This window comes from Chrysemys picta, chromosome 11 (genome assembly GCF_011386835.1).
Source record: "Chrysemys picta bellii isolate R12L10 chromosome 11, ASM1138683v2, whole genome shotgun sequence".
Taxonomy (NCBI): Eukaryota; Metazoa; Chordata; order Testudines; family Emydidae; genus Chrysemys; species Chrysemys picta.
Window position 1 is genome coordinate 77,162,684 of NC_088801.1, and position 17,382 is coordinate 77,180,065.

General features: G+C 44.2%; 1 protein-coding gene across 10 annotated transcripts in view; it reads left to right on the forward strand.

The window, feature by feature from the left end:
- DIP2A (disco interacting protein 2 homolog A) overlaps positions 1–17,382 on the forward strand; it is a 200,231-nt gene that overhangs the window by 147,938 nt on the left and 34,911 nt on the right. For all 10 annotated transcript variants that reach the window (XR_010591670.1, XR_010591669.1, XM_065562263.1 and 7 more), the window contains 4 exons: positions 3,570–3,709; positions 11,374–11,510; positions 14,886–14,966; positions 16,010–16,137. Coding sequence is in view for 8 of the 10 variants with exons in the window: in XM_065562263.1 (XP_065418335.1) it covers positions 3,570–3,709; positions 11,374–11,510; positions 14,886–14,966; positions 16,010–16,137 (486 nt within the window). In the remaining 2 variants the exon portion in view is untranslated. The remainder of the gene's footprint in view (positions 1–3,569; positions 3,710–11,373; positions 11,511–14,885; positions 14,967–16,009; positions 16,138–17,382) is intronic.

A 17,382-nucleotide genomic window follows, 5' to 3' on the forward strand; every position in this document is an offset into this window, starting at 1 on the left:
AGTGTCACCTTAAGGTGCCATCTTCAAAAAAGACTAGGACCTTGGCGAGATCTACAGTCTCCAAAGCCTCAACTTCTCAACTCAATACCATTGAGTCAAAGGACTCCTCCTCTGGTACCAGCGGGGCTGTAAAGTCCCAGAACATGAATGAGACACGTGGCTCTGACAGGACCTAAGTACCTTCTAGCAGCAAAGAGGGCAAGTATAGACATTTGGGACTGGCACCATCGAGTTCAACCCAGCCATCAGTACCTATGCATTCAGTCAGCTGTCAGTACCCAGCATGTAGTGTCCTTGGCACCAAGCAAGCAATGGCACCAGACACCATCAGTGTCTACTTCAGTACACCCACCAGCAGTGGCTGTTGGCTTCGGTGACTGTGGTATTGGCTACTGCATCAGTACCGATCCCCTATTCAGTACCACAGGAGTTCAGATATGCTAAGGATTTCTCTAGAACGGATGACCCAGAGTCCCTGCTCCCAATGGGTACAGAGTGTTTCTCTGTACTGAGGCCCCAATCTCTGGTCTACCACTATCGGGTACCACAGTACTCTACCATTTTCTCCAGGTGCTCCTCTTTTTTCTCCTGAGGGCATTCTGCGCCAAAAAATTAAAAATTCTGAGCACAATATTTTTAAATTCTGCAAAATTCTGAAAGTTTTGTGTGTCAATAAATAAATGCAGAGCCTCCAGCATGGCAGTGGGGAGCACATACCACTTGCTGCATGAATGTTGGAGATTACCCTGCAGCTTCCCCAGTGTTCCCACCCCCTACCTGGGGACACGGACTCAGCGGTGAGGCTGCACCAGACCCTGACAGAGCACAAGGCCTGGGCCTACACCAGAAACACCCTGCGGCAGGCAGGCTCAACCGGGCAGAAAGGGGAGGGGATCAGTGTGGGGGGATTCAGGTGTGGGGTGAGAGGAATCTGTGTGGGACAATCTAGGTGCAGGCAGCTCAGTGGGGGGTCTAAGTGTTGGGGGATCTGGATGCACAAAGGCTCATTTGGGGGGAGGGGCGTTTCCAGGTGCAGGGGCAATGGGACTCTGCAGAGGCTTCCAGGTGAAAGTGGTTGGGGCTCAGCGGAGGGGTCTGGGTGTGGGGGTCTCAGCGGGGGGGCTGGGGGAGTGGGGCTTGGTGAGGTGGGGGTTTGGATGCAGCTAATTGAGTGGTACATGACTGCTCTTGCAGCTTCTCTTTACTTCCCTGTCAGAAAGTCATTTTTCTGCAGTGAAGCAAAGAAATCTGCAGGGGACATAAATTCTGTGCATGCGCAGTAGCACACAATTCCCCCAGGAGTATTCTTTGGATAAGATGGAGGTGGATGAAAGAGACTTCCAGTTGGTCTCCTTTATTTCTGATTTGGTTTCTCCAACATATCCTTTCAGGAACCCATTCTCTGAAATCATAGGGAAAATCATAATAATTATCAAGAGTGGTGGAATCAACCCTGCATTCCACCCTTTCTCCCGTATTCTCCCAACCCCCGCCCCCATGGCCATACTGGGACCCCTGGGCTGCCTATCGACAACAATTTGCCAGACCACTGATACCATATTAGCTGGAGACTAGAATTGTACGGCCCTCTCCTCCCCGCAGCATTCCCGCAGGCAGAGATGTGTGAGGAGCAGGAGGCCAGGGAGGGTAAGGACGCCACCTCTCAAGCACCTATTTCATCCTCATTTCTGGGTGAAGCTGTATTGCCTCTGCCATCTTCCATGGCTGGTAATTTTCAGCCATTTCAAGACCTCATAAAGAGGGTAGCTGACACTCTTCAGACTCCACATGAAGGAGTCCAGGACTCACAACACAAACTGTTGGATATCCTGCGGTCAGCAACACCCGCCAGGGTGTCACTGCCCATTAACGAGACACTACTAGATCTAGCTACAACAGTGTGGCAGACACCTGCCACTATTCCGCCCATGTGTGAACCCAGCACAAGGAACCATAGGGTACATGTGCAGGCCAAACAGACACTGCTAACTGAAAATCTCCGGTCAAAGGCTTGAGAGGTGCATGTGCAGCACCCACAGAGAGAGACCTCTCTCTGCACAAGGTGAGTAACCTCCTCTGTTCAGATTGGGGGTGGGGCAGAAAGACAATCACAGTACGACTCCCGGTTACCCAAAAGACAAAAATTAGAGAGGCTCACCTGAGGCTTGCTCAGTATCTCATTTTAAAGATCACCTTTCAAATTGGCCTTGTGCCCCTTCCCCCAGCTTTACGATGAATACAGATGATCTGAGGTTTTTTTGTTTTTGCATCTGCTTCAGAAATTTCAGTAGTGTCAAGTCTGGTCTTCCCTGGTTTTGTAGGCGGTCTCAAGGATGTTGAGTGTGAGCTCTGTGATAACCTTAATTGAAGGAATGAGGGTATTGAGTCTTTAGCTAAATGGCTTCCTCTCTCCAAAATGTTAACATCTATTTAACATGAGTAATTAAACAAACAAACAAACCAGTTTTAACAATCTAAAAAATACCATTGGGAATCCAAAGGGCTCTGAGGAGCACTTTCAGGGAAGGGAAAACAACAATTTTGTAGTCAGTGAAAACTGATGTGATTATTCAGCAGGGTCACAGATAGGAACATATTTGACAATTTTTTTGTCAAAATACACTGTTTTCTTGAAAAGTATCTATTTCAATGAAGTTTTACTTGGGAAGGTTTCTGAGGTTAAGGGTTCAGTCTCCAGTGAGTGAGGGAAACCCCTGAATTGAAAACTTAACCTTCTTGATCTGGAAAACAGATGGTTCGATGCTGTTCCATTTTGCAAAAATGTTCAAAAGGTTTGGGGTTTGTTCCAATATGGAATAAGAACAGATTTCAAAATCTTGAAATTTGTCACAAAATGCAGTTGGCAGTCTCCAGCAAGCTGTACTCCGTGCGTGCACACAACTGAATGCATTCCTCCAAAAGTCAATACTGGCTTCAGTTTATCTTCCCAGTGGGAGATTGCCCATTTGGTTAGAGAACTAATGGTTTTACATCCTCATCTCCCCACAATGACAGGACCCATACTAAAGAATTACACCAGCATTTAAATAGGAACACGCATTACAGGGTGCAAACACTAGATAGATAAATAGAGAGAAAAGATCACAGGGCTTCCTTCCGTATTAAAATGTTACTACCACCACCACCTAGATCTTACATGGTGCGTTTCATCTGTAGATCTCATTCCACTTTACAAATAGAGGTCAATATAATTATCCCTGTTTTACAGATGGGGAAACTGAGGCACGGGGTGAAGCAACTTGCCCCAGGTCACCCAGCCAGTGACAGAACCAGGAACCGAGCCCAGGTCTCCTGAGTCCTGGTCAAGTGCTGTATCCACTAGACCACACTACTTAAAAGGTTTTTGGTCTGTGGTAGATGAAGTACTGTAAATAATATCAATTTAGATCCCAGCTTCAGTTGGACTCCTTACTGATATGGATACCATGGTTAAACTTACCACACACTTTCTTCCCTGACAGAATTGCACAGAGCTTCTTTGTTGAATGTGTTGCCATTGAGATATTCCCAGTGTCCTTGCTGGTTTGATATTTTACTTTGTTTTTCAGACCTCCGGATTTGGGTGGGCCACCCCCTGGAAAAGCAGTGTTGTCTATGAATTGTTTGAGTTACAGCGTGATTAGGGTGGATACAGAAGAAAAATTGTCAGTACTCACTGTACAGGATGTTGGTCAGGTTATGCCTGGAGGTAGGATGATTATACTTCATGTATATTTAATAGAAGTCCACTGAATTTCTGTTGATGTTGCTGTGTATTTTGGCTTGATCAAATAAGTAGACCTCTATCCTGGATGAAAATGGCTTTACACCTGTACAGCCCACTGCCTTAGCAAGTGTGCTTTTATTCTTGAAAGCAAATTTGAAGAACAGTCTGAAAGTATCTATTAAATATTAAAAATTTGAGTACATGAGGGAACTATTTTAATCTGATCTTAGTTTGGAATGGGAGGAGGTGTTGCTTTTGGTTCATTCTTGCACTGGACCACATTATTGGTAGAATTAAGGTGTAACAAACTACTGTGTATTTCTTAAGTGGAGCTACTTAATGGTTGAATGGCATAACAAAAATATAATACAGGAAAAAAATTAAGATATGCCGTGTATTCTAACTGCTGTTTTGTCTTATCCTACCAGTTCTTTCTTCTGCCAATTGAGGATGATATTATTCCTCTTGTACTGTCCTTATTTTGGCAGTTGGTTTAAAGCATATTTGCAAGTAGCTAAAATTATTTGTGGCTTAAGCAAAAGTTTGACTGGCTTAATGAATGGACTATTTAAAAACTGCAGTCATGGATATTCATCATGTCCAACAAACCTTCAGTGTCTAGAGCAAATAACTCTGTACTTCGCTTCAAATCATCTGGAAGACTGGAGTATCATGATAGGAACATGTAGTCTAAGTGTGGAATTTGCTGAGACAATTTGCTGAGCTCTGCAGTCCAGTTTTCTGAATGGGTAAATCTCTCTATCGTGGTGGCAGGTAAACCGTTTAACAGGTTGTTTTAAACCTCTCCCAAGCTCTTGTCCTTTTGAGAACTGAGACATTTGATTCTCAAAGTAGTATAGGTTTTTTTAAAAATTGTCTTTAAAAATGAGCTCTCTGATACTTTGTCTTTGACAATGTTCCTGAATAAAAGGGAAAATAAGCAGATATTTGAGCAATATGGTCTTTGAGTTCCTCACAGTACTGAGTTCTGCCTTGCCTGATCTAGTTAAATATAGGTGCAGGTGTGAATATCTGCAGAATCCAAAGGAAAAATCTGTTTCAGAAGAGAAAGAAAGTAGATAGCCTACTAAGTTTGACAGATCCAGACTCTAGAATCATGGAAATGTGAGGCTGGAAGGTACCTCCAGAGTCATTTAATCCACCCTCTGCACTGCAACAGGACCAAGTAAACCTAGACCATCCCTGGCAGGTGTTTGTGTAACCTTATAAATTTCCAGTGATGGGGATTCCAGAACCTTCCTTGGAAGCCTATTCCAGTTTTTAACTAACCTTATTGTTAGAAAGTTTTTTCCTAATATCTAACCTAAATCTCCCTTTGTGCACATTAAGCTGATTACTTCTTGTCCTACCATCAGTGGACATGGAAAACAATTGATTCCTGTCCCCTTTATAACAGGCCTCAATGTATTTGAAGATGCTTATCCTCCTCCCTCAGTCTTCTTTTCTCAAGACTGAATATGACCAGTTTTTAACCTTTTCTCATAGGTCAGGTTTTCTAAACATTTGATCATTTTTGTTGCTGTACTCTGGACTTTCTCCAATTTGTTAACATCTTTGTTCAAGTTTGGCACTCCGAACTGGACACAGTACTCCACCTGAGGCCTCACTAGTGCCAAGGAAAGCAGGACAATTGCCTTTTATCTTACATACAACATTCCTTTTAACACAGCCCAGAATATTAGCCTTTTTCGCAACTACACCATGTTGACTCATTCAATTTATGATCCACAATCACCCCCCAGATCCTGTTCAGCAGTACGACCACCTAGCCAGTTATTCCCTATTTTGTAGTTGTTCACAGGGCCGGCTCCAGGCATCTGGGGCGCCACGTGCTAAGGGGCGGCATTCTGTCCATTCTTGGGGCGGCACAGTTCAGGGGTGGGGTTTTTTTGTTTGTTTGTTTGTTTTTGCTTGGGGCGGCAAAAATGGTAGAGCCGGCCCTGGTTGTTCATTTGCTTTTGCCTTCCTAAGTGCAGTGCTTTGCACTTCTCTTTATTGAATTTCATCTTGTTGATTTCAGACCAATTCTCCAATTTGTCAAGGGTATTTTGAATTCTAATCCTGTCCTCCAGAGTGCTAGCAACCCCCTCTAGCTTGGTGTTATCTGCAGATTTTATAAGCGTACTCTCCACTCCCATTACCCATGTCCTTAATGAAAATACTGAATTGTATGAAGGGAAGGGGGTCTTTGTCCGTTCCTTCAGAGTTCTGTATGGCATCCAGTATCCATAACGAATTGCACATCAGACAAGGGCTGAACTGATTGTCCCATTTACTCCATATGTCAAATAGAATCATAGCAGAATCATAGATTAGGGTTGGAAGAGACCTCAGGAGGTCATCTACTCCAAACCCCTGCTCAGAGCAGGACCAACTCCAACTAAATCATCCCAGCCAGGGCTTTGTCAAGCTGGGCCTTAAAAACCTCTAAGGATGGAGATTCCACCACCTCCCTAGGTAACCCATTCCAGTGCTTCACCATCCTCTTAGTGAAATAGTTTTTTCTAATGTCCAACCTAGACCTTCCCCACTGCAACTTGAGACCATTACTCCTTGTTCTGTCATCTGCCACCACTGAGAACAGCCGAGCTCCATCCTCTTTGGAACCCCCCTTCAGGCAGTTGAAAGCTGCTATCAAATCCCCCCTCACTCTTGTCTTCTGCAGACTAAATAATCCCAGTTCCCTCAGCCTCTCCTCATAAGTCATGTGCCCCACCCCCTTAATCATTTTCGTTGCCCTCCGCTGGACTCTCTCCAATTTGTCCACATCCTTTTTGTAGTGGGGGCCCAAAACTGGACACAGTACTCCAGATGTGGCCTCACCAGTGCTGAATAGAGGGGAATAATCACTTCCCTTGATCTGCTGACAATGCTCCTACTAATGCATCCCAATATGCCATTAGCCTTCTTGGCAACAACATATCCAGCTTCCCGTCCACTGTAATCCCCAGGTCCTTTTCTGCGGAACTGCCGTTTAGCCAGTCAGTCCCCAGCCTGTAGCGGTGCATGGGATTCTTCCGTCCTAAATGCAGGACTCTGCACTTTTGCTTGTTGAACCTCATCAGATTTCTTTTGGCCCAATCTTCTAATTTGTCTAGGTCAGTCTGGACCCTATCCCTACCCTCCAGCATATTTACCTCCTTCCCCCCTCCCCCAGCTTAGTGTCATCTGCGAACTTGCTGAAGGTGCAATCTATCCCATCATCCAGATCATTAATAGCAAGTCTGGATGTTTAAGAAGCAGTGGACTGGGTAGAATGGATATATATGAAGTCTCAGCCAAGTTCCAGCCAAAAACTAATTTTGTCTTATCACTCCAACATGAGAAATTACTCTGTTCAGTCTTAATGCTAAAATGTCCTAATTTAGAAGGGATCTGGGCCTATTACTAATGCATTCTTCTGTCTTGTCAGACGGAGGTATTAAAGATTAATTTATTTGAGCAACTCCTATATTCCCGTTGACTCAAGTATAGACAATGTCATAGAAGGACAAGGCATATTTCAGCATACATCTATTTAATAGCATTTGAATAGCTGCATCAGAAAATTATGTAGCTTATTTGTCTGTGCAAAGAGTTTACTTTTCAGGTGCTTAGTGTATTGAACAAACAAATGCAAAAGGTTATTGGAATGTCCTCTGATAGTGATTAGCCTATTTGAGAGCTTTAGGGGAGGTTGGTTTTATGAGCTTTTTGAAGTTAATTGAATTTGATATCTACATATTTAATTGTTCCATCTTGCCATCTACCATGCATCTGTCACTGTCATTTTGTCCTCAAGTGACCTATGTTGGCTATTGTATTGTACTAATGTGTGTGTATCACTGTCTTCTACTGGTTAGAATCAGACCTGCTCACTTGTTCGGTGGTCTTGCTTTTTAGTTGAGGTGTGGTGACTCTATGTGAGACTTAACGTCACTGACAATAGAATTGTCCTCTCGCTCCACAGAGAGAGGCATGCGTTTTTGGAAGGTAATCAAGGCTATTGCTCATGTCACGCATGCAGGTTAGCTGAAGACTGTGGTGTCTGTGTGTGGCCATGGGTCATTGCACTGTGTATCTAATTCTCAGCTCTCTCACCTGCATCACTGTTAAGGAAAGTATTGTAGACAGCTTTTGAATTAATTGAAGAACTTTTTTTGCTGCAGTATAGTAAAGCACTAATTCTCAGTTTGAATGTCTGCTTAACAGCCTTGTATTTGGAACTCATCAGGATTATGAATCTGAAAATGGGTTTATGCATAGCTGAGCCTGAAGCTAATGGTTCGTACGTCTGTGTAACTTAAAAACTGCCAATTTTCTAGTCCACGCCCGCAGGGCTAGAAAAGAGAGGTGTACATCCTGCCTAGCAACTGGTGAGCTCTCACTATAGTAGTTCAAACTTTCTGTCCTATGTCAAAGCTTTGGTTGCAGTATTACCTTATTGGGGTTGCTAGATGCTATCATATAAACAGATCCAAAGTTCCTATTCATTGATCATGATAATCATTCTGGTGGACAATTTAAAATGAGGATGGAGACTAGTGGGTAACTGACACATTCATCTTTCACACTCAGTTTCATTATTATTAATTAAGGTCTCCTAGTTCAGATACAGGCCAGCAAGGTCAAAGGTCAAAGGCCCCCTGAAGATGGACATTTCCTGAGTTGCCACCAAAGGTTTTAGTTTGTCTGCGCCAGGCCAGGCTTGGCAGCTGAGTTATACAAATTCAATGGGGGAGGGAATGTTCCTGTTTCTATTCAGTGACCTCTCTCAGCACTTAGTTGAACAATGGTAGAAGCAAGTGCTGCCTAAGCCCCTCAAGACTCCTGTTCAAAGACTGAATTGGAAAATTGTGACAGATTGTAAGAGAAGCTGTGCACAGGCTTGCCTGCCCAAGCTAGCTTGAATGCAGCTAGTGTGATTAACAAAAGCAGTGAAGGCAGCGCCGCGTGGGTGTCAGCGCAGACCTTGGGTACATACCTGGCTTGCTAGCCCATGCTTTGCTGTCTTCATTGCTGCTGTTACCTGTGCTAGACCATTCACAGCTGTTGCTGTGTGGACATACCCATCGTTTGTCCTGGTTCTTGCCACATCCCTTCCCATCTAGACAGCAGCCTGCTCTGGGGCCAAGAGTGTCCAGAGCCCATGTGTCCGTAAGAAAGGCTGTGAGTAGCTCCAAGGGTTGTGACCCCCGCCGCCCACACAAAGGATTTCACAGGACGCTCCGAGCGAGGTGTAATGGGGCCGGACGGGGACTTGGGTTAAGGAATTGGCTTCCCATTTCAAATTTTCAGAAGCCCAGAAAAGAATCCATACGTCCAGATGGGTGCTGCTGCCCCACCCCTGGCCTGGGCCTGGTTAACACTCCCCTCAGGGCCACACGCTGGCTCAGATAGATGCAGCTTGAAGCACCTTTCACACACTGATTACAGAGATCCCAAAGCAATGGAGAACTGGAGCCTGTGCAAGTGGAGAAAAGGGCACAGCAAGCCTGTGCTATCGAGGGGGCGGGACTGGAGTGACGCCCCAGGGAGAAAGGGCCCTGCAAGGAATGACACTTCCTCCTGGAGCCTGCAGCAGCAGCCAACACTAACCGTGCTTCCACATTGGAGTGGGAGGGAGGGAAGAACAGAAGTACCTTCCAGGGGTGCTAGCCCTGTGGAGGAAGGGTCGTCAGTCACTAATGGCTGCTGCAGGGGGTGGGTGAACAACAGAGGGCATGTGGGGATAGGGGAGAGGAGGTTCTGCAGCAGTAACAGATGCAAGCACATGGAGCTAATGATGGAAGCAATTTCAATTTACTTATCCCAATATCCCTTCTGGTTACGAGCATCCAGCTTTGGAAACCAACAAGCCAGCAGAAGGATATAGAAACACTCTTGTGTTTTTGCTCCTTTTTTCAACAGAGAGCTCGTTAGCCCACTTGAAGAGACAGCAGCCCTGCCCACATCCTGGCCCTAGTTTGGATAACACAGGATGGGGTGAGGGTAGGGTTCCAGCTGCTCTACTGACCCACCTAGGCCATCCTATCCTGGTCTTCGTTCCCCTGCATCTGAGGTGGTGAGGTGAGCTGGCTAGCTCCATTATCATCATCGTCATGACCCCCACGCAAGTGGAGAGTTATCTTGTACTGCCCCATCCCAGACATGGTCAGATAGTGGCTGTTCCAGGGATTGGGAAATCAGAATAATCCCAGCAGGCTGGCACAGGCAGAGAAACCTGTATGGATAGTTGTATCTTGAGACCCCTGGGTGGCCTCAGAGCAGGGGTAGGCAACCTATGGCACACGTGCCAAAGGTGGCACGCGAGCTGATTTTCAGTGGCACTCACACTGCCCTGGTCCTGGCCACCAATCTGGGGGGCTCTGCATTTTAATTTAATTTTAAATGAAGCTTCTTAAACATTTTAAAAACCTTATTTACTTTACATACAACAATAGTTTAGTTATATAATATAGACTTACAGAAAGACACCTTCTAAAAACGTTAAAATGCATTACTGACACGCAAAACCTTAAATTAGAGTGAATAAATGAAGACTCGGCACACCACTTCTGAAAGGTTGCCGACCCCTGCCTCAGAGGAAATTAGTCACTGATTGCTGCAAAAAAAGCCAATGTGAGCTCTGATTTTCAAACAAGTGTCCTGGAGCAGGAAGGAGGTAATCTCTGTAGAGAACTTTAATGAGACCACACAGGAAATTCGCATTGAGTTCTGTGGCCCTCAATACCAGAATGGTGTAGAAAATTGGAGAGACTTCATAGGAGAGCAAGAAGAATGAGGCAGTAGAGGGGATGATTTATGAGGAAGTATTAAAACAACTAAACGTAGATAGTTTATCTAAGGAATGGAAAATATCAACAAACTCTAAAGGAAAGATTATTTAGGGTGGTACCAAGTAATGTAGCATGAAGTAATGGAAGTTGGTGAAGAAAAGGAAATTTTAGGCAGCATGTCAAGGGAGTTCTGTTAGATTACGAAAGAGCATCTCAACAGCTGTGGGAAGCTTGGCATGCTTGGAAAGAAGACTAGACAAAGTACTAGAAAATTCATTGGACCAATCCTAAACTGGCAGTGGGAATAAAAGAGGCCTAATAGTTTTTTGTTTCCATTTCTAATTTGTGTGTGTCACATATTTAATTTAAGGAATTAATGTCTCCAAATATGATATGTGCAACAGTAAATCAAAAGGAATTATTAATTTGTAATTGGTATTATCTAAATGTGTCATCTTTAATACTATATAAATCCTCATTCACCTAACCAGCTGCCCTGGATTATAGTATTTTGGCCTTCGTGTTCAAAAGCACATGCTAAGAGGTTGTGGTATTATGTAGTAAGGCCTAGAACGTACTGGGGAGGGGAGGGGGATTAGACATTTGAAAGTTTGTAGTTTTCATATCTAGAGAATACATAAATCAGAGATTGCATTACTCAGATTATCAAAATGCTTTTAAAATTTCTATAACAAAACCCTCCTTTTTGACATATTTTTTTATATGTAATGTTTCTGGTTTAGCTGCTCAATATTGAAATTCAATTAATCATGTTACTTTGTTCAGCAGCAAGCCAATTTCTGTCTACCAGTTTACCAAAATATACATAGATGATAATACCATTGCATTCTTGCTCTACCGCTTTAGCCAATGTGTGTGTTGTGAAGGTGGATGGAACTCCTTATCTATGTAAAACTGATGAAGTTGGTGAAATATGTGTGAATTCTGGTGCAACTGGGACAGCATACTATGGTCTCCTTGGAATCACCAAGAATGTGTTTGAGGTTTGTGTCTTTCTATAACTTTTATGCCCTTTATAACCTTCGATAAAAAGATGTTTTTATTATTTCAGTTAGTGAGGAGATGGGCAGAATTATGTATCAGTTTCTTTTTGCAGGTGTGACTAGGGAGGAGAGGGGGATGCTGAGATTGCTCAATTGGGGCAAACGGCAAAGAGTGGGGCAGACAATCCCCAAAACTGGTGGTTATTCTAATATTTAGATTCAGCAAGCCAGCAACAAAACAGCTTCTACAATACCTTACAGGCTTCACAGAGGTCAGAAATACAGTTCCCTTAAAGAGGGCCGGCTCTGGCTTTCTGGCCGCCCCAAGCAAAAAAAAAAAAAAAAAAAAAAAAAACCTGCGGCATGGCCGGAGCCAGGGTGCAGGGGGACTCCCTGCCCTGCAGATGTGCCCCAGCTAGCAGGGGGAGGGGGAGGGAGCAGGGAAGAGAGAGAAGGGGGGCGGCCAGCGCTTCAGTGGGGCGCTGCCACGCTGCCCCTCCCACCGTGCCCCCTGCCGGGAGGGCTCCACACCACTCCGGTCGGCTGGGAGGGAAGGATGCGGGCTGCCCTGCCAGGCTTGCTGCAGGGCACTCCCGTCCTCCATGCCGCTGCCCCCTACAGGGCGGCCGGAGCAGAACAACAACAACAACAAAAAAGCAGCCGTGCTGTCCTAGGATTGGGCGGAATGCCGCCTCCTACAAGCTGCCGCCCCAAGCACCAGCTTGCTCGGCTGGTGTCTGGAGCCGGCCCTGTCCTTAAAGCAACCTAGCCTTGAGCTCCCACTCAGACAGCCATGTCAAATATGATGACTGAAAATCCTTTTCATCGCATAAAACGTTCTACCAATCCCAGAGGACTGGACACAAGACTAAAATTTCTTTAAAAAAGAAAAGAGAGAGTATTGGTGAAAAGATCATTATACATACAGATACAAAGAGAGTTCTTAGGTCAGTTTCATAGCAGAGATGGTGAGTTTGAGTCACAAAGAGTCCTTTCCAGAATCCGTTCATTAGGTTATAGTCCAATGCCCAATGACACGGTGATCCAGAATGGAACTGGAGACCTCAGTCTTGCAACTCAAACTTCCCCTGATGAAGCTTAAGCAGATCTGAGATGACAGAATCAGGGCCCAAGAGTTTTTATAGATCCCTGGCAGGCTTTTGTCAGCCTCTTGATAGCAGGTGTTCCTTGGGTAAAGAATAGTGTCTTTGAAGTAACCTCCTATTTCCTAAGCACCACTGGTAATTAGCTACATGGATTAACATAAGGCAATTGCTTATCTCCCACCATTTACAGGTAGTTTAATATATACTTCAAAGAGAAATGAAGACAGTGATATCACTACATTCACAGTTCATTTAAATGTTAACATCTCCTTTTGATCTCTGCATTAACAGAATGCAGTGATAGACCGGAACCTTTGGGTTACATTGTCAGCCTCTAACAACATCTATGTAGACACACACAACACACAAATGTTATCTACTAATATGTCTCTAAAGGTTGAACAGGAGTACTTGTGGCACCTTAGAGACTAACAAATTTATTAGAGCATAAGCTTTCGTGGACTACAGCCCACTTCTTCGGCTGTAGTCCACGAAAGCTTATGCTCTAATAAATTTGTTAGTCTCTAAGGTGCCACAAGTCCTCCTGTTCTTCTTTTTGCGGATACAGACTAACACGGCTGCTACTCTGAAACCTCTCTAAAGGTTGAATCTGAGTCAGTTAGCCTGCAAGTTGTGTAACCCTTTCTGGGCCTGTGTCACAGCAGGTATGCTCATGTTCATTGCAACAGCATCTGTTTTAATTAATTAAATAAAAGCCATGGCAAAATACACCTCTCTTCATCCACTCCAATAACACATCAGAACTGAAACTTGTTTTTCCTTTAACCAAATTATGAAATAGCATTAGCAGTCAATCATCTATTTTTATATTCAGGATTCTAGTATCATGCTCATATTAGCATCCTGTACATAATCAGTGTATGATCATCTCACCTCTGTGTCAACACAGCATTAACGTGTAAAGTTACATTAAGACATTTCAGGGATATTATTGCATAAAGTCAGGTGATTCTTCGTGTAGATCTCTGATACCACATCGTCATACCCTACATGCATACTAGTATTGTTCAGATATTGCCACATTGCTTAAGTAAGTCTTCCTAGTGTATGGAAAACCATACACACGTTTTTTATATAAAAGATTATTTTGATTACTTGCTGTAATCCTTAGAACACTGAATAATCTGCAACTGGATAATACATGAAACTGTGTTCCTTAGGGCTTGGAGGCAGTTTGAATAGAGGATGAAATAAGAACAAGGGGGGAGGGATAGCTCAGTGGTTTGAGCATTGGCCTGCTAAACCCAGGGTTGTGAGTTCAATCCTTGAGGGGGCCACTTGGGGATCTGGGGCAAAATCAGTACTTGGTCCTGCTAGTGAAGGCCTTTCAAGGTCCCTTCCAGTTCTAGGAGATGGGATATCTCCATTAATTTAATTTAAAACAACAGTCAGCCTCGCTGCATTTGGTGCTAAACGCAAAACCCACCACTTTCCCAAGCTTTACTGCAGCAGTATCTGAATCTAATTTTTTCACACATACAGGCCTATTCCCAAAAAAGCAAAAACAAAAAGTAGTATCTTACGCATCCTGGCCAGCAAGGAAGGAAGTGACCATTGTTGTCCTCTTTTACTTTTGGCAGGCACTCAGACACTGCTGTTGCAGACACCAATATAAGATGATGGATGGAATGCTATCATGGGATCAGGGAGGGTTTTCTGTTTCAAAAACGATGCGTCAGGACTCTTGAATACAAGGAGTCCTGACCATCTTCCTCGCTGCTGGAAACCTCTTCTAGCCAGCCTCCCAGCTCCCAATACCTGACCCAGCTTATGTTTCTGGAGGGCGTTCTCGCTGAGGGTTTCCAACATCAGGATGTCCAGCCACGTAGCAGTGAGGAGGCAGGCCGGGTGGGGTAGTCCTCACAAACAGTAAGGAAACCAGAAGAGGCAACACAAGAGGGGTTATTAGTGAAACTTACCTGGTTAAAACACAAGCTCTGCTTCTCAGGTTTGGGTTATGTTCCAGCTCTGTCACAGACTTGCTATGTGACCTTGGGCAAGTCACTCAGCTCCAGTTGTGCCTGTTCTCCCCCTCTGTAATAGGGATTGTACTTGCCTACCTCACCGCACGAGTTATAGCCACGTCAGCCAGGAGGACAGGAAATGCTCTCGCTAGTTCATTCTTTGTATAATCAGAAAAGATTTTCACTGAAACAGAAGATGAATGCATTTTAGCTTCACAGTACTAGTTAAACAGTGAAGTACCTGTGGTGTGTATCTGAATACTTTATCTTCTGTATTCTGTCAGACCATTCCAGTGACAGCAGCAGGGGTGCCTGTTTCAGATCAATCCTTCACAAGAACAGGATTGCTTGGCTTTATTGGACCTGTAAGTATGAATGGACAAAACTGTTCCAAATGCCCACGAAGTGAATCCACTCTTGAATTAACAGACTAAGCAGTAGGAAGTAGATAGGAGGATTTAGGAAAACAGAACAGGAATACTGAAATATAATCTTGTGTGACAATCTGCAGATCAAATGAAACTAAGAGCTGGTCCACACTAACCCCCCAGTTCGAACTAAGATATGCAACTTCAGCTACGTGAATAACGTAGCTGAAGTCGAAGTATCTTAGTTCAAACTACAAGGTACTTACCAGAGGGGTAGCTGTGTTAGTCTGAATCTGTAAAAAGCAACAGAGGGTCCTGTGGCACCTTTAAGACTAACAGAAGTATTGGGAGCATAAGCTTTCGTGGGTAAGAACCTCACTTCTTCAGATGCAAGATTTTCCCTTGCATCTGAAGAAGTGAGGTTCTTACCCCCGAAAGTTTATGCTCCCAATACTTCCCTTAGTCTTAAAGGTGCCACAGGACCCTCTGTTGCAAGGTACTTACCGCGGGTCCACACGCGGCAGGCAGGCTCCCCCCTCAACTCCGCGTACTCCTCTCGCGGAGCAGGAGTACCGGTGTCGACGGCGAGCACTTCCGGGATCGATTTATCGCGTCTAGACAAGACGCGATAAATTGATCCCAGAAGATCGATTGCTTACCACCGAACCCGGAGGTAAGTATAGACGTACCCTAAGTCTGGAATGTCAAGTTAGTATTGCTCTCCCAAGGGGAAGTATCCTCCAGATACCTTCTCCAGCTGTTGGATCATGGGTTCCTGATTTCAAAGCCAAATGACAGGATCATGTCCCTGAGCAGGGGCACAATTTGGGTCGAGTAGCTGGCTTTGGCAACTAGCCACCTCCTTCTGTGTGAGTGCAGCTGCATTCAACAGGATTCTCTATCGAGAGAGTCTGTTTTCCTCACATAAGTCTATATAATGTGACTCTCTTATCCCTAGGGTTTAATGATCTTATATTACTGGGAGTCTTGGGTTTGCATTTTGTGTGGTTTTTCTGTTTCTTAGCCTGTCGTCTTTTCAGGACAGTTTGGTGTTCGTGGTGGGAAAACTGGATGGCCTGATGGTGGTGAACATTCGCAAACACAACGCTGATGATGTAGTAGCCACAGCACTGGCAGTAGAACCAATGAAGTTTGTCTACAGAGGAAGGTGAATATTTTGAGAGAGGAACTTATTCCCTAACATTGTATTCTTGTGTATTTATCCTCTGCTCATCCAGCATTTCAGAGTGCTTTCAAGTTTGGGGAAAGTTCTGCATTGAACTTTGCTTTGGGGGCAAGATGTCACCATGTGAGTATGAATATGAAAGTGTGGCTTCCCCTGCTAGCATACAGCATGAAACCTAATTTATGTAAATTGATTCTAAATTGTTTAAAATTGCCTTGACCTGGTGAAATCATTAGTCTTACTGACTTCCTCTGTTTGTTTCTAATTAAAACTTTACAATACTTCTTTGTTCAGTTTTGCATCGTCTGTATTTTTATTTTATTTTTTGATTTCTAAAAAATAAATGTGGATGCCTATCCAGAGCTCTAGACACCCTAACACAAGACAAATAAAATTAAGCAGCAGCATCACCCCAAGAGCCTGCAGAACTGAGACCCCCTAGCAAACCTAGAACACAAGTTCCCTTCCCCCTAATAGATCTAACCCTACCAGACCGCTCCCTCCCACAGCTGCTCATGCTAATAGATGCACCTGGCAATGTGCCCAGAGAAGAACAAGCTGGCTGTTTGGGGCCTCTGAAGGACCCTCAAAAGTAATACTACAGTGCCCAAGTTATCGCTCTTACATAGAGGGGCATTCAGCTCAGGTGTCTCCTGTGATTACAGGTGTGGCATGAGGAACTGCTGCTGAGTTACTTGTTGAACCTACAACAAAAGTGTATTGTTTCCTCATAAATGTGTCACTTCCATCAATTCAAGCATCATTTTCAAAAATTGGCTCCCAGCTTGTCGAGATACTGCTAGCCTTTTCCCCACTGCTGACCTGGGTTCAAAGCCAGTTTGGCCCACAAAGGAAGCGGGTTTCTAGCTATCAGTCCAGATATACAGCTAGACATGCCACCTTTTAATCTGGCAGAGTTGTCCACCTCCTTTGGAGAGGGATTCAGTAGTTAGATGTTGTAGGTTAGAGTCAATGTGCATGACAAAGTTATATAGTGAAAGTTTGCACAGATCCAGTATGTGTTGAACCCTGCTTATAATAACACATGAACCATAGTAGTGAAGTGTAAATTCTCTCAAATCTGAGAAAAGAAAATTAAAATAAACTTCCTCTCGTCCTCAAGTTGTGAGTGATTTTGTGATGATCTGGCATAAATAATGTTTGTGTCTGTGAAAACAGTTCCACGGGAGTTACAACCATCCATATTGTAATAAACCATGCTATGTT